This window comes from Dendropsophus ebraccatus, chromosome 1 (genome assembly GCF_027789765.1).
Source record: "Dendropsophus ebraccatus isolate aDenEbr1 chromosome 1, aDenEbr1.pat, whole genome shotgun sequence".
In the NCBI taxonomy this organism is placed as follows: Eukaryota; Metazoa; Chordata; class Amphibia; order Anura; family Hylidae; genus Dendropsophus; species Dendropsophus ebraccatus.
This window is the reverse complement of record NC_091454.1, coordinates 45,224,185-45,242,384: the sequence shown is the minus strand read 5'-3', so window position 1 is coordinate 45,242,384 and position 18,200 is coordinate 45,224,185. Positions and strand designations below refer to the sequence as shown.

The 18,200-nt window shown below is 44.2% G+C and overlaps 1 protein-coding gene across 9 annotated transcripts in view; it reads left to right on the top strand.

Moving 5' to 3' along the window:
• TCF7 (transcription factor 7) overlaps positions 1-18,200 on the top strand; it is a 186,830-nt gene that overhangs the window by 162,586 nt on the left and 6,044 nt on the right. For 3 of the 9 annotated variants that reach the window (XM_069970191.1, XM_069970152.1, XM_069970142.1), the window contains one exon: positions 8,219-8,291. The exons of the other annotated variants lie outside the window; for them this stretch is intronic. In XM_069970191.1, the coding sequence (XP_069826292.1) occupies positions 8,219-8,291 (73 nt within the window). The remainder of the gene's footprint in view (positions 1-8,218; positions 8,292-18,200) is intronic. 9 annotated transcript variants of the gene reach the window in all.

Here is an 18,200-nt window from a genome sequence, read left to right as displayed (position 1 = left end):
CTATTTATATGAAAACAGGTGCCCTTTTAGTGTCATTTTTATTGTTTCTATTTAATTTCTTTGCCTGTCTGCATCATAATAAAAATTGTATTTGGTACCAGGATGCAGCTGTATTTCTCAGGAGTGCATTGCAGTCTGACCTAGTTCCCACAGATCACATCTTCTATCACTAGCCTGTGTAGAAAGTATAGACTTGATAGGTACAAACTGTATAATTCCCCTGGTGGGATGGCCAGCAACAGAACTTACAGGTCCACCAGAAGGAGGAAAATTAACAGAAAAGAGAACGGCGCTGATGTCAGTTTAGAAACCTATTTTTATACATGCTGAAAAACACATAATTTGTTTAAAATAAAAATAAAATTCAACCTCAAATGAACAATACATGCAATTTACCAAAAGGTGAATGTCTAAAAAAAAAAAACTGCGCGACCATCACTGCTGTTCACTGCCGGTTAAGGGAAAGTTATCTCTTATAACAAAAGGTACACAGGAAGTGGGGGCAGGGCTTAGCTTGTGCTGTGTGCCAGAAAGAGGGACAGAGAAAGCTTGGGCTGAGTGCATGCAAGCCATGAGCATGTCTGCCTCCATAAAAAAGAACAAGGCTAAGAGTGAGAAACAGATGTTCACTATGGGGGAGCTAAGTAACACAGCAGTCTTTGTTCTTAAACTATTACTGAAGTTTTTGAGCCAAAAAAAAGAAAGACAGTGGAATAGGGAATATGCTACTTGCTGCTGGATCCATTTGTGGCAGCAGCCAAACAGCAGTGAGAGCACTAAAATGGCCACTGTGAAGGTTTAATGTAACCAAACAATGCAAATTTATAATTTCTAGTACTTACCTAGTAGAGTTTTTGGCACCACTAGCTCTGTTCCGGGCCGCTGTATAGACAAGTTTGTATACGAATCTATGGAGGGCCTTTTATTGCTGAACCTTGCAGTGGTGGTCAACATAAGTCTAAGTCTTGTAAAATAACTTAAATGTAGAAGGATGTGGTACTCGCAATGCGTTCATGCAAAAATAGAAAAAACTTTATTCCATACTGGTATGTGGATAAGTAGGGTACAGCAGTGAGAGCACTAAAAGGGCCACTATGAAGGGTTAATGTAACCAAACCATGCAAGTTAATAATTTCTAGTACAATTAGTAGATTTTATCTTTTCATATTTAACCCCTTCCCCCAATATGACGTCCAGGGACGTCATGAAAAGCAGTGGCAGAAAGCATTATGACGTCCCTGGACGTCATGGTTTCCCTGCCTCCCCCCTCTGTCTCTATCTAAGATCGAGCAGCAAGAGGAGGCTGTGTGACACAGCCTCCTCCTGCTGCCTCTGCCCGGAGGGGAGCCGCGCTCCCCCCGGGCAGTTAACCCCATAAACGCCGCGGTCAATGCGACCGCAACGTCTATGGGGAGAATCCGTGTCCTCCCGCCGATCGGGCGGCGGGGGGAGGCTGCAGAACGTTGCCTCCTCCCACCGCCACTACATTTATATCCCCCGGCCCCCTCCCCTCGTCCTCCGATACCGGCGGATCGCTGCTATTACCGTTATAGCGGCGATCCGCCTGTACCGGGCGCCTTACATCTCCCCCCCCGCCCTAGTGGGCGATCACTATCCCTCCCCTCCCCGGGCGGCCATCACATCCAAGATGGCCGCCCCCATCCCTGCGAACAAACGATGTTTGTTCGCAGGGATGGAAATGAATAAATGATCAAAGCCCCATGCTCTCCGCCATCGGAGGTAGCGGAGAGCATGAGGCAGTGATCGGGGACCCCCCCCCCCCCCCGTGTGGTCCCAGAGCAGGCGATCAGCAGTATATACTATATACCACTGATCGCCTGTTCCCAGTGCAAAAAAACACTTTTTATCCCCTGTCACCATAAATCATTGGTGACAGGGGATAAAAAGTGATACTGTGTCGCACCCCCACCCCCCCACCCCCCCCCAGTCACCCCCCTTCCCCATATACATTACCTGATCCAGGGAGGTCCGTCCTCCTCGGCGTCCAGGCTGATTCTGAAGTGCGCATGCGCTCCAGAATCAGTTATCTCGGAAAATTTAAAGTGACAGAGACCAATTTGGTCTCTGTCACTGAACTATGATTACTGTGATATTTTCTATCACAGTAATCATAGTAATATAGTGAGAATTAATGTATAAAGTACAAAAAGTGAAAAACATACAAAAAAATAAAACACACACTTTTTATTATAGTAATAATTGCAGTTTACTCCCAGATTACCCCTACCCCCCCCCAGATTACCCGTATCCGCCCCAGGTTGCCCGTAATCACGCCAGATTGCACGTAATCACCGCACGTTGCACGTAACCACCGCACGTTGCCCATAACCACCGCACGTTGACCGTAACAAACCCGAATTGCCAGTCACCCCCTCCAGATGGTCTGTAATCAGCCCTGATTGCCCGTAACCCCCCAGATTGCATGTGACCACCGCACGTTGCCTCTAACTCACACACGTTGCCAGTGACCCCCTCCAGATTGCCCGTAACCACACCAGATTGCCGTAACCACCCAAAATTACATGTACCCACCCCTGATTACCTATAAGCACTTCAGTTTATCCGTAACCACCCCAGATTGTCTGTAACCACCCCATGTTGCCCGTTATCACCGCAGATTGTCTGTAACCCCCCCCAGGTTGCCCCTAATCACACGTAATTCCCCCCAGATTGCCTCTGACCACCGCACGTTGCCCCCGACCACCGCACGTTGCCTCCGACCACCCCAAATTTCCAGTGACCCTCTCCAGATTGCCTGTAACCACCCCAAATTACAGGTACCTATAAGCACTTCAGTTTATGCGTAACCACCCCAGGTTGCCCGTAACCACCCCAGGTTGCCCGTGACCACCCCAGGTTGCCCGTGACCACCCCAGGTTGCTCGTGACCACCCCACATTACCTGTAATCTAATTTTTTTATTGTATTTTAGTAACTGCGCTATTCTAATAACTATTACTAGCTGCGGTTTTGCTCCAGCAAATTGGCGCTCCCTTCCTTCTGAGCCCTGCTATGTGCCCATACAGTGGTTTATGCCCACGTATGGGGTACCGTTTTACTCAGAAGAAGCTGCGTTACAGATTTTAGGGTACGTTTTTTCTCCCATTCCTCGAGAAAATGAGAAATTTTAAACTAAACGAACATAATATTGGAAAAATTCTAGTTTTTCATTTTTAGTGTCTTATTTTGAATACTTTCCTCTAATACCTGTGGGGTCAAACCGCTCACTGCACCCCAAGATGAGTTCTTTGAGGGGTGTACTTTCCTAAATGGAGTGACTTTTGGGGTGGTTCTATTCTGCTGACACTACAGGGGCACTGCAAACGCACCTGGCGCTCAGAAACTTCTTCGGAAAAATCTGCACTGAAAATGCTAATTGCCGCTCCTTCCCTTCTGAGCCCTGTTGTGTGCCCATACAGTGGTTTATGCCCACATATAGGGTACCGTTCTACTCAGGAGAACCTGCATTACAGATTTTGGTATGCAGCTTCTCCCCTGTTCCTAGTGAAATTGAGAAATTTTAAACTAAACGAACATAATATTGGAAAAATTCAAGTTTTTCAATTTTACTGTCTTATTTTGAATACTTTCCTCTAATACCTGTGGGGTCAAAATGGTCACCACACCCCAAGATAAATTCTTTGAGGGGTGTACTTTCCAAAATGGGGTGACTTTAGGGGGCGTTCTATTCTGCGGACACTACAGGGGCACTGCAAACGCACCTGGCGCTCAGAAACTACTTCAGCAAAATCTGAACTGAAAATGCTAATTGGCGCTCCCTTCCTTCTGAGCCCGGCTGTATGCCCATACAGTGGTTAATGCACACATATGGGGTACCGTTGTACTCAGGAGAACCTGCGTTACAAATTTTGGGGTGCGGATTCTCTCATATTATTGACACTACAGGGGCGCTACAAACGCACCTGGCGCTCAGAAACTTCTTCAGCAAAATCTGCATTAAAAAAGCTAATTGGCGCTCCTTTCCTTCTGAGCCCGGCTGTGTGCCCATACAGTGGTTTATGCCCACATATGGGGTACCGTTGTATTCAGGATAACCTGCGTTACAAATTTTGCGGTACTTTTTTTCTCTTGTTCCTCGTGAAATTGAGAAATTTCAAACTAAACGAACATATTATTGGAAAAATTCGTGTTTTTCATTTTTACTGTCTAATTTTGAATACTTTCCTCTAATACCTGTGGGGTCAAAATGCTCATCCTACCCAAAGATGAATTCTTTGAGGGGTGTACTTTCGAAAATGGGGTGACTTTTGGGTGGATTCTGTTCTGCGGACACTACAGGGGCACTGCAAACGCACCTGGCGCTCAAATTTCTTCAGCAAAATCTGCATTAAAAAAGCTAATTGGCGCTCCTTCCCTTCTGAGTCCTACAGTGGTTTACGCCCACATATGGGGTACCATTGTATTCAGGAGAACCTGCGTTACAGATTTTGGCATGCTTTTTTTCTCATGTTCCTTTTGAAAATGAGAAACTTTAATCTAAACGTATATATTTGAAAATTTTCATTTTTGATTTTTTTACGGCCTAATTGTGAATACTTTCCTCCAGCCCCTGTAGGGTTAAAATGCTCATTATAACCCTAGATTAATTCTTTAAGGTGTCTATTTTCCTAAATGGGGTCACTTATGGGGGTTTTCAGGATACCAGACTTCTAAATTTAAAAAAAGAACTGGTCCCTAAAAAAATCAGTTTTGGAAACTTTCACAAAATGTGATATTTTGCTAATAAATTTCTAAGCCCCATAACACCCTAAAAAAGTAAAATATGTTTCCCAAATTATGCCAGAATAAAGAGGACATATTGGTAATGTGATTTAGTAACTAATTTATGTGCTATGACTTCCTTTTTTAGAAGCCACAAATTTTAAAAGTTCATAAAATGCAAAATTTCCTAATTTTTCATGATATTTTGATGTGTTTCACAAAAAACACACAAAGTAGTGACCAAATTTTGCCACTAATATAAAGTGCCATATGTGACGAAAAAACAATCTCAGAATCGCTAGCATACATTAAAGCATCACTGAGCTATAAGCGCATAAAGTGAGACAGGTCAGATTTTGAAAAATAATCCTGGTCATTAAGGACAAAACAGGCTGCGGAGGCAAGGGATTAAATAGCGTGTCTAGCAAGTGAACTGATGCAAATATTCTCAGTAGCTTTCAAATGTGTCGAGCTCTTTGCCTGTCTCTTTAGGTTTTCACTCCTGTCTTAACTTTTCACTAAAGAATTTAAAACTTTTCAAACGTGTTCCATATTGCTGCAGAGTTCATCCATTTAACATGGAAATTAATATGTAGTTACTGCGTCAGAGGTATATGTTAGGAATACTTCTGTCACTGGCTCCCGGAAGAATGGGATGTTTTCTGAGCTTCCCTCATAATTGACAGTGATGTTGCTGACTGATGCCAGACAGTCGCTTCCTTCACCCATAGGCCAATATGTGGCTATGTTCACATGCCGTCAAAATGACGTATGTTTGTTTTTATTGGACGGCTGTCATTTAACAGCAAATATTGGCCTTTGTTTTAAAATAGCGGCCGTTATTTGCCGTTAAATGACAGCCATCCATAAAAAATGGCTGCCACTTCAATGGTGTGTAAACAAAGGAACACACTGTCCCTTTGGATGGAATAGCATAGTCTACTGTGCTATTCCATCCTTCAGATTTCTTGCAGCATTTGTGAAGTATCCCCGACCGACGGTGGCCAAATGTACATATTTTCGTCCCTCATCAGTGTAAGAATTTAAACACATTTAGCGTACGTGAGTAGATTGCGCGCTTTTCTGTCATACCTGCTTGGCTTGGGCATTTTGTTTTTTATGTGGATATTGAACCATCTCTACAGCAGAAAATTTTCACTGCATTTGCACTGTAAACAGGACAGGATTACAATCAGAATTTCTACCTTTATTTAGATGGAAACTAGAATGTTTCTGTTCACTGTTAACAGGCAGAGATCTTGAAAATAATGAGCAATTCAAACCCAAAGTATATTTAAAGGTTGCAGCACATAAGAATATAAACATACCGTCACCTTCTTGACCTCAATTTATAGGTCTTTCACCCAAACAAGAAAATATGTATCAGTTCAGGGTGTTAGGATAACCCCAATGAGCTGTGGTTTACACTGCATTAAAGTGATGAGGGCAGTAGAGAAAATTTCCAGTAGCGCCGTAGACTGCATTGTAAGTCTACTACAGTGCAGTCTATGGTGCTTCCAGGAGTTCCCTCCCCCACTTGTTTTAGAAGAGGACAGCGTACCTACAGGAGTTTTCAATGTATCCTGCCGTGCTCACCAAATGAAGGTGATGGTAATCCTAGGACAAGGAACCTATATAAAATCGTAAAATTTGTTTTTGATAGAGCATTTTCCTAAGACCTAGAATATAAATGGATTATAAAAGTAACTGTGCTGGTTAAAGAGAACCTGGTCTGCTAAAAAAAAATTGTCCTCAACTGCTCACCCATATACATAGCTGTGTAAGCAGTAAGACTTACTGTACCTTTTATTGTATTTGTCCAAGGCTGCAGTTATCTATAAAAATGCTTTTTTTATTGTTTGACCTGATGTCATAGAGGGGTGGCTAAAAGATTTTACTTAACGTCAGCGCTTTATGGCAAATCAGAGCAGCAACAAAAAGCATTTTTCCAGATGATTTTAGTCTTGGACGAATACAATAAAGGCATAGATAGTCTCATAGCTGAGATGTAGGCAGTTTGAAACGTCTTTTCTAGCTGACAGTGTTCGTTTTATAGGGGAAGCTTTACTGCAGTACTACTGCAAGTATGTGCGCATTACAGACCACTGACATAAAGAGAGGGAGATTTCAAAATCTGAAGCTCCAAATAAGAAGATGCACCAATGCCTGTTTTTTGTAGCAATCTGGGGGTGATGGGATACACCTCCCATCTCTTTAAGTAAAAAGCCAATGTCAGTTTTTTACATTTTGGAGAGTATTTGTCACCTCTATTCTTCCACTGAAAGGTCTCTATTAAAGGGGTAGTGCGGCGATTAAACAATTATTCACAGAATAACACACATTACAAAGTTATACAACTTTGTAATGTATGTTATGTCTGTGAATGGCCCCCTTCGCCGTGTCCCACCACCCCCACCCGTGTACCCGGAAGTGTGGTGCGCTATACATACCTGTCACGTGCCGACTCGTCTCCAATCTTCAGTCTGCGATGTCTTCTTCGAACAGCACGGCCGAATCCCTCCGACCGTCCTGAGTGCCGGCCGCCCTGTGCCGCGTCATCGGCTGCTCAGCCGCGATTGGCTGAGCCAAACTGTGCTCAGCCAATCGCGGCTGAGCATCTGATGACGCTGAAGAGGGCGGCCAGCACTCGGGCGGTTGGAGGGATTCGGCCAGGCCGTCCGAAGACGACATCGCAGACTGAAGATCGGAGACGAGTCGGCACGTGACCGGTATGTATAGCGCACCACACTTCCGGGTACACGGGTGGGGGGACACAGGGAAGGGGGCCATTCACAGACATAACATACATTACAAAGTTGTATACAGTACAAGTTGTATAACTTTGTAATGTGTGTTATTCTGTGAATAATTGTTTACCGCCGCACTACCCCTTGTTCACACAACGTAAAGAGACCGGCCGTTCCGTGACCGGGCCGGGTCACGGAACGGCCGGTCTCTGCCCAGATCATCCCGGACGGTACTTAAGTACCGGCCGGATGATCTTTCCGGCCGCAGTGTTCTGATGCGGGCGCATCAGCGCGTGCCCGCATCAGAACTTCACATAGCACACAATGAAGCAAGCGGCCGGAGACTCTCACTTCATTGTGTGGACTGGCAGGTCTTTCTGCGTCCGCAATTCACTGATTTGCGGCCGCAGAAAACTGACATGTCAATTATTTGCGGGTCAGCATGGGATCCCGGCCGAAGTGTATACTATGTGTATATGCTCCGGCCGGGATCCCATAGCAGATAAGGCAATGTTCCACTCCGCATAAAGTACGGCCGTTGTTGCCGATGGCAACAATGGCCTTACTTTTACATAGTGTGAACATAGCCAAAATGTTTGTTTTATTTTTTTTTTTAAGACTTTTGCATCTGTTTTTCTGTATCTTTAGGTTTAAGTGGCTAAATACTGTTGCATCTTTTCTTTCTCGTGTGTGCCTTTGCCTCCTTCCTGTGCATGTTTCTATACTCAGATCCTGGCTCCCCTAAGAAATGCAGAGCTCGCTTTGGCCTCAAACAACAAAGGGAGTGGTGCGGCCCATGCAGGTGTGTATGACAAATTGTGGCATATCTTTCTGCAGCTTTCCTTCCTTCACTCCATTCCCTTCTTTTTATTTTTAACATGCTTCCTAATCATAGTGTGTATACACCAGCTTACATATGTCATATGGTTTTAGAGCATTTCTGCTTACATGCTCCTGGGATGTAAAACTAGTTCTGCTTATGTTAACTGTAATTCGGTAATGACCTGATAACCTTCATCTGTGTTCGCGGCAGCAGGAGCAAACTGTAATGGTATTGTTGGAGGCAGTTTTCCTGTCCAGTATTGTTAGGTCCTATGAATTCCTGATCATTGACTCATGTGAACATCCTAGAGATCAGCCGACAAACAACCAACACTTTGTTTGTTGGCTGATTGCGTCTTTTATGTAGATGTGAAGTAATTGTTTTTGGCAGCACATATCTCTGTATACGGAATGTATAGAATAAGTGCTAAGTCATCGGACACCCTTTTATTTTAGGAGTAAAAGGAAAATTTTCATCTCTAAATATCCCACAAGTAATGGGTGAGTAATGGTCTAGAACAGGGGTGTCAAACTCAAATACACAGTGGGCCAAAATTAAAATATTGGACAAAGTCGCGGGCCAACCTTGATTATTGAGATGCGAATTACGCAGGCCTGGCACTGTCAGAGAAGCATGCAGCATTCCTGGCACTGTCAGTGGTGTGAGTCTCCCAGTGCTGTGCACTATGATAAATGACATGATATATTGCTATGCCATGATTAAACCCTAACACATGCAATAGCCAACCCGCCAATATTGCCCCATGTAGTAGCCAACCCAACCAAAATTGCCCCACATATTAGCCAGCCCTTCCAATAGTGTACAAATAGTAGATAGCCTCCCACATGTCCCATATAGTAGCCATCCCTCCCCCATAGTCTCATATAGTAGCCAGCCCTCCCCATAGTCTCTTATTTAGTAGCCAGCCCACACCAATAGTCTCATATAGTAGCTAGCCCTCCCCATAGTCTCTTATGTAATAACCAGCCCACCCCAATAGTCTCATATAGTAGCTAGCCCTCCCCAATTGTCTCATATAGTAGCCAGCCCTCCCCAATAGTCTCATATAGTAGCCAGCCCTCCCCAATAGTCTCATATAGTAGCCAGCCTTCCCCCATAGTGTCTTATATAGTAGCCAGCCCTCCTCAAAAGTCTCATATATAGTAGCCAGCCCTCCCCCATAGTCTATTATATTAGAGCCATGGTGGGCCAGATGTAATTCAAACTCTAAATTGCCTGGCGGGCCAAAAGTATTGGCAACACGGGCCAGAGTTTGACATGACTGGTTTAGAACTTGGTGCTAGTTTTTCCAGAGGGTAGGTGGTCATGATGTAGCATATTAAAGAAGGGCAGAATTGTCTCAAAAAATTATCAACACAGATAGTTTCTTGGTGTCTCTAGCTTCAGCTTCTCTGTTTAAGCACTTTTGACAACACATTGAAATCATCAAACAGCTGTGAATCACAGGGAATGTTCCTGGTATTTTCAGCAATCAATTTCTGTGACAATTCTGGTCATCTTTGATATGTTGCATCTTTGTATAACATGGGGGGCATTGAATTTACTGGAGGAAAAATGAGAACTTTGTGGCAGCTATACCCCAATAATGCCACATGACAATCTCAAGGAAGTTCAGCTCTAAAAGAGAAGTCCCATGAAACAAAAGAAAGGCAGGTGGGTGCCGCTCCCGGGTCTTGCTGACAGCTGTCATTTTCAGATGGCATTGGGTTAGAACACGTACCTGGCTCTTCCAGCTGCAATGTCACTGATCTCATGGAGGAGGAAGACACTGCTGGGGAGCAATGTGTGAGGTGAGCGTTGTTGTTTTTTATTTTCTAATTTACATGGAGCTGCACAGCACAAGGTTGGGGGGAGGGAGGCTTGATGTTGGGTCAGGGGGCCCAGTTCAGAGCTCTGCCCAGGGGCCTATAATTCTGTTAAGACTGCCCTGCTCTAAACCAGACAAAAATCATCTAGACCAGAAGTGTCATACTCAGAGGGGCCAAAATTAAAAGATTAGACAAAGTCACGGGCCGACCTTAATATTTATTGAAGAGGGCATGCGGCGCTCTTGGCACTGTCAGATTAACTTGCGGTGTTCCTGGCACTGTCAGTGGTGTGCATCCCCCAGCACTGTGCACTATGATAAATGATAAGATAAATTGCTATGATATGGTTAAAACCCCAACCCCAATGGTTACCCATTATTTTCCCCAAGCAGTAGGTAATCCCATAACTGTAACATGAGAAAAAATAGAAAAAATGTCAGCTCACCAAACTTGCTGTAGTGATTAGCTCAGTTGGCAGTGGTGTCTTGAAGCACGTGGGAAAAACATATTGCGGGCCACAACCCGTAGGGCAATCAGCAAAGGGTAAACATCCACAGCTTCTTAAAATGTAAAATTCTTAATTTTTGGCATCAAAACATAAAAGAACAAACAAAAAAAGTGAACAGTGAGCTTAAAAAACGCCGACGCATTGCGAGGCTCTACCTCTTAATCATGGCAAGGTGAAAGCATAAATGACAGATTTTTATGTTGCCCCATGTGATGCGAAAGGAATAGGGAACGCCCGTCAAAGGGAGGGGAAATCTCTCGTCAAATCGATCACATGATCGGCTTACAGCATATATACAAAAACACGAAAGACGAAAGAAAAATAACAAAATTACTCCCAGAAATAAACACCAGTTACAACCCAAGGGGCTTAATAAATATACAATAAGTCTGATTTGTAGTTCAGGCCTCTTGGGAATCTGGTGTCCAATAGGAGAATCCACAGGGCTTCTCGTTGGCGCAAAAGGGAAGTCCAATTGCCTCCCCTCCTGGGTTGTTTAACCCTTTCTATGGCGCTAATGCGGAGACTACTGATGTTACCAGGGTGACACTCTACAAAGTATTTTGCTAAACCGGATAATGATCTACTAGATCTGCCAAGGGAATGTGATCTGATGTCCGCAATGTGTTCCCCCATTCGGATTTTAAGTTTTCGTGTACTGGAACCTACATATTGGACGTTACAGATGTTACAACGTGCTACATATACAATGTAATTTGTGTTACAGTTAATAAAAGATTTTATGGGATAGTTGCGACCTGTACTACAGGAGGTTATGATATTACTCTTATTTGCGAATTGACAAATACCGCATCGTGGTACCGCACATTTAAAAAATCCCTGGACCGAGAACCAATTATGTGCTCCTCTGTCAGATACGCTAGATGAAACATCGCTGGGTGCAAGTAAATTACCCAGGGTAAGGCCACGTCGTGCAACACACCTGATGCCGGTTTTAAGGGCTAGTTCACATTTCCTGTCCTGATAGAGTAAAGGCAAATATCTATTTACAATTTTACATATGTCCTGAAATTGGGGGCTGTATCTGGTGGAAAAAACTATGGGATTATGAGAAAAATGGTTAGCTTGGAGACTGTTCACATTATGATTTGTTGTTTCATGTCTATCCCGCAAATGAAAAGAACGGTCCCTACTCTCTGCTATGGCCCTTGCTCTAGTGATAACATGATGTTTGTATCCTCTAAGTGTCAAGCGGTGGGTAAGTTGTTCAGCTTGGCGGGTGTAAATGTCTTTGTTCGAACAGTTACGTATAAGGCGAATGAATTCACCTATTGATAAATTTCTAGTAACGTGTGGGGGATGGCTGCTAGAGGCATGGAGTACTCCATTTCCTGCACTCTGTTTCCTATACAATTCAGACTGTATCCTACCTTCCACAAACCTCAGAGTGACATCTAAGAAGGAAATAGAATCAACTTCAAATTGAAAAGTAAAACTGAGGTTAAGTGGATTGTCATTGATAAACCGCACAAAATCTGCAGCCTCATCATGTGAACCCCGCCAGACCAGGAGGAGGTCATCTATGTAGCGTCCATACCAGGCCACCAAACCTACAAAGGGGTTATGGACACTACATAGATAAACCTCCTCCCAATATGCCATGAATAAATTTGCAAGAGAAGGAGAAAAAGACGCGCCCATGGGGCAGCCAAGAAGCTGTAAAAAGAAATCCTCACCGAACTGAAAAAAATTATTGGTCAACAGAAAAAACGTAACTTTTAGTATACATTCACACAGTACATTGCTGTAGTTACTGTATTTTTTCAGATGAAAAGCCAAAGCAGTAATAGCAACATCATGGGGTATGTTCGAGTAGAGTGCAACTACATCGCAAGATAGCCAGGATACATTGTGTAGCATCGGAAGATTTTCAATACTAGCCAATAAACTTTTACTATCTCGAACATACCCCATGGTCCGAACCGCCAAAGGCTGCAATAAATTGTCCAACCAAATACAAAGTCTTTCCAACAGAGAATTAATGCCAGAAACAATAGGACGAAACGGAGGGGGAAAAATATTTTTGTGAGTTTTAGGTAACGCATGAAATACGGGGATAACAGGGAAAGGAGGAAAAAGATGGCTGCGTTGCTTATCACTCAAGACATTCCACTCCACCCCTGTATCCATCAGATCTTGTAGTTTATTTCTGATAATCCCAGTTGGATCACCCGGCAACTTTTTATAGGTTGCCGGGTCATCCAATATACTGCGAACCTCTCGTATGTATAGGTCTCTATCTAGAATAACCACAGAGCCCCCTTTATCAGATTTTCTAAATACTAGGTATGGGTTATTCCTAAGTTCTGTCAGAGCTATGCGTTCTCCCCTAGTTAAATTATCCTTATGTGCATTATCCCCGAGATGTGTGTATAGATCCGTAAGGGCTTCTTCTACTCTGTGTTGGAATAAATCCATTCCAGAAGTTCTGGATTGCACAGGGTAGAAAGTTGGGTTAGGGATGGTCAGCTGACCACCGGTGTTAGTAATATTTTGTTCATCGTTTGACCCCAAAGCCTGCAAATCAGAGAGTCCTTGAATACACATTTTTAAATGTGCGGTACCACGATGCGGTATTTGTCAATTCGCAGATAAGAGTAATATCATAACCTCCTGTAGTACAGGTCGCAACTATCCCATAAAATCTTTTATTAACTGTAACACAAATTACATTGTATATGTAGCACGTTGTAACATCTGTAACGTCCAATATGTAGGTTCCAGTACACGAAAACTTAAAATCCGAATGGGGGAACACATTGCGGACATCAGATCACATTCCCTTGGCAGATCTAGTAGATCGTTATCCGGTTTAGCAAAACACTTTGTAGAGTGTCACCCTGGTAACATCAGTAGTCTCCGCATTAGCGCCATAGAAAGGGTTAAACAACCCAGGGCAGAGGCAATTGGACTTCCCTTTTGCGCCAACGAGAAGCCCTGTGGATTCTCCTATTGGACACCAGATTCCCAAGAGGCCTGAACTACAAATCAGACTTATTGTATATTTATTAAGCCCCTTGGGTTGTAACTGGTGTTTATTTCTGGGAGTAATTTTGTTATTTTTCTTTCGTCTTTCGTGTTTTTGTATATATGCTGTAAGCCGATCATGTGATCGATTTGACGAGAGATTTCCCCTCCCTTTGACGGGCGTTCCCTATTCCTTTCGCATCACATGGGGCAACATAAAAATCTGTCATTTATGCTTTCACCTTGCCATGATTAAGAGGTAGAGCCTCGCAACGCGTCGGCGTTTTTTAAGCTCACTGTTTACTTTTTTTGTTTGTTCTTTTATGTTTTGATGCCGCAATAAAGAATTTTACATTTTAAGAAGCTGTGGATGTTTACCCTTTGCTGAATCCCATAACTGTACCCTATGCAGTAGCCAACCCCTCTAAAAGTGTCCCATATAGTAACCAGCCCTCCCAATATTGCCCCACATAGTAGCTAGCCCTACTATTGGTGCCCCACATAGTAGCCATATAGTAGCCAGCCCTCCCAATGGTGACGCATATAATAGTCACCCCCCCTCCCCAAATGTCTCATATATTAGCCAACCCTCCCAGTAGTATCTTATATAGAAGCCAGTCCTCCCCAATAGTGTCTTTTATAGAGGCCAGCTCTCCCGAATAGTCTTATATAGTAGCCAGCCCTCCCCCATAGCCTCTTATATAGTAGCCAGCCCTCCCCCATAGTCTCTTATATAGTAGCCAGCCCTCCCCCATAGTCTCGTATAGTAGCCAGCCCTCCCCTGTAGCCTCTTATATAGTAGCCAGCCCTCCCCCATAGTCTGATATGGAGTAGCCAGCCCTCCCCAATAGTCTCATATAGTAGCCAGCCCTCCCCCATAGTCTCGTATAGTAGCCAGCCCTCCCCTGTAGCCTCTTATATAGTAGCCAGCCCTCCCCCATAGTCTGATATGGAGTAGCCAGCCCTCCCCAATAGTCTCATATAGTAGCCAGCCCTCCCCAATAGTCTCATATAGTAGCCAGCCCTCCCCCATAGCCTCTTATATAGTAGCCAGACCTCCCCCATAGTCTATTATATAGTAGCCAGCCCTCCCCTATAGTCTCTTTATATAGTATCCAGCCCTTCCCAGTTGTCTCATATAGTAGCCACCCCTCCACCATAATCTCTTATGAAGTAGCCAGCCCTCCCCAAGTCTCGTTTATAGTAGCCAGCCCTCCCCAATAGCCTGTTATGGAGCAGCCCTCCCTCCCCCATAGACTCACCCTTCCTGCGACTCCAGCCGGTGCGGGAGGCGCCCGGCGCCGGACGCACGCAACAACATCATCACGTTTCCGATACCAGGCGCGTGCGGCGATGTCATTGCGTTTCCGGCGTCAGACGCGCACAACGCCGTCATTGCGTTTCCGGTGCCGGACGCTTCTTACATACTGTGGCCTACAAGATTATAATATGGGAGGTCTGAGCGGCCGTTCGGACCTCCCATATTATAATCTGTGATGTCGGCGGGCCAGAATTAATAAAAGAGTAAAATAGTGTGACGGGCCAAAAATAATGGCACCGCGGGTGAGTTTGACATGTCTGATCTAGACTGTCGAAACTATAGACCTTATGACTTAACTTAGACCTAAAACTCTCTACGAAATTCTTGACCTTCTGCCTTAACAAATGGCTTCCCTCACCAGTCCACAAGGACCAAGCAGGGTTTGTTCCTTGCAGACAGGAAGAAGACAACACCCGCTGGGCCATAGGTTTATCTGAGTGGGAGACTATATAGATTCGCCATTCTTTTTTCTCAGGCTTGATGCTGAAAAAGCAGTTGATCGCCTTGGCCCCTTCCTGCTACAATCGAACGCCTGCATTCTGCCCTCAGTCTTTTTCTGCTTGTCTCATGCTACAATTCCCCCCCCCCCCCCTCCAAATTTTTAATGTCACATGCCACTTAATGTTCACATTCTCCCCTCCAGTTTGTGCTCAGCATTGATTACTTGGTGGCTTCCATACACACCACCAGAGGACCCCAGCGTGGGCAAGTCTCCCTGCTTATACCAAATTGATGGAGACTTTTATGGCTGGTGCCTGTACACCCTAATAGTTTGTTCTGGTCAGGGAAGTACCATCCTCCTATGCGAGACCTCTTGGGTCCCATAGCATTTACCACAGATATTAGGGAATATGCTCAGGTTTCCACCTGCTTCTAGAGCCTCCACCCTGACTACTTTTCTATTCCATCCACATTTGGCTAGCGGGTTTACCTCCATGTTCCCTTCTGATTCTTGGTTTTAAAAAGGCCTGTTCTGCATTACTGATGTAGTTACCCATATAATGCAACAGCTACTCCCCTTCTAGGACCTTGTAACAATATTCGCCCTCCCAGGCAGTGTTCTTTTCTTTACAAAAGAAGCAAACACTTTTCTGGGACACAATTGTTTCCCTTTCGAATGTGTCAATATGCCACCTCCACCAGAGGCCTCATTTCTGTCATGTACTTTGCCCTGGTACCCCTGCTCTCTGAAAGCTTACCACACCACCCCTATATGTTAAGAGAACCAATATACAGTGCCTTGGATTACAAGTAGAGATGAGCGAACCGGGTTTGGGTTCGAGTCCATCCGAACCAGAACATTCGGCATTTGATTAGCTGGGGCTGCTGAACTTGGATAAAGCTCTAAGGTTGTCTGGAAAACATGGATACAGCCAATGACTATATCCATGTTTTCCACATAGCCTTAGGGCTTTATCCAAGTTCAGCAGCCACCGCTAATCAAATGCCGGGTTTGGATGGACTCGAGCATGCTCGAGGTTCGCTTATCTCTAATTGCAAGCATAATTTGTTCCGGGACCGTGCTTGTAATCCAAATCCAAATTTTCCCATAAGAAATTATAGAAATGCAGACAATTGGTTCCACACCTCAAAAATAATAATTTATTATTCTGAATAACATGTAAAACTAATGAAACAAACATTCAGAAACAGCAGAATGTCATATTATAAGTTACTGTACAGTAATGGAGAGGATGGGAAACACAAGGGCGGACAGAGACTGCAGGGAGCATGAAGGAGTGAGCAGGACATATGTGGGCACATACATGCAGCACTTTCTGTCCGGGGAGAGAAGGGTTACAGCTATGAAGAGATTACCTCCACAGTCCTGTCCTCTGACCCAGGAAGTCTCCCTCACCTTCCAAATCATAGCAGATCCACTTCAGGCTTTGGCATCAGAGTACAGGGCTGTAGACCACCTTGTGCAGACCATGCCCCTCCCCACTCGTGCTCCCACCCAGTACAGGGAGCTCTTAAAGGGGTAGTGCGGCGCTAAACATTTATTCACAAAATAACACACAATACAAAGTTATACAACTTTGTAATGTGTGTTATGTATGTGAATGGCCCCCTTCCCCCTGTTTCCCCTACCCACGCTAGACCCGGAAGTGTTGGTACATTACACTTACCGCATTTGTGTCGAACCCCGGCCGCCATCTTGTGACAATGACATAGTTAGCTGCCAATCGCGGCTGAGCAGCTGATGACGCGACAGGGGGGGGGGGGCGGCATGAGGGACGGATGGAGCAGTTTGGCCGGCCTCCTAAAGACGTCATTGTCACAAGATGGCGGCCGGGGGTCAACATGAGTGCGGTAAGTATAATGCACCAACACTTCCGGGTCTAACGTGGGTGGGGAGAAACACAGGAAAGGGGCTCATTCACATACATAACACACACATTACAAAGTTGTATAACTTTGTAATGTGTTATTTTGTGAATAAATGTTTAGCGCCGCACTACCCCTTTTAAGTTCATAAGCACTCTCCTTTTCTGTGCTGCTGCTGTGGAGAAGCTTAGGGGTGGTGGTGGTTAGGTGGTGTTTTCTTTCCAGTGTCATGGTGCTCCCTGCTGCCACCTCTGTCCATGACAGGAACTGTCCAAGGCAGGAAAGGTTTTCTATGGCAATTTGATGCTGCTTTGGAAGCTCCTCTCATGGACAGAGATGTCAGCAGAGAGCACTGTCAGAAACGCCATTTCCTGCAGCAACTGATAAATACTGGAAGACTGAAGATTTTTAAATAGAAGTAATAAATCTATATAACTTTCTGAAACCAGTTGATTTGAAAGAATTATTTTTTTTTTTTAGAGTAACCCTTTAAAGGGGAACTCCAGGTAGAAGTTAAAAAAATGAAACTTAAGCATAAAGCATTACTTAACTATCTATTCCCATTCCAGAATGCAATGCTTTGCCTCAGCTTTTCATCACAGTCCTTCACCCTGCACATTCCCCACCCAAATCTGTTGCAGAACATTTAGGCTGTGTTCACACATGCAGTTTCATTGTGTTTCTGAATTATTTGCAGTACTTTATCATTTCATTGTTGTCCCACCCACACAGCACGCTGTATTCTCTACCTGTAACACTGATATTGGAATAAAGTAAAGAACTTTTTTTGATTTTTTTTCTTTTCTTTTCATTTCTATGCACATATTATGATCAAATATCTTTTATCTTTGAAGTTAAGCCCCACAATAAGGCTCTGATCCTCTCTGCCATTTAGCATAATTTACTTGTGTTAC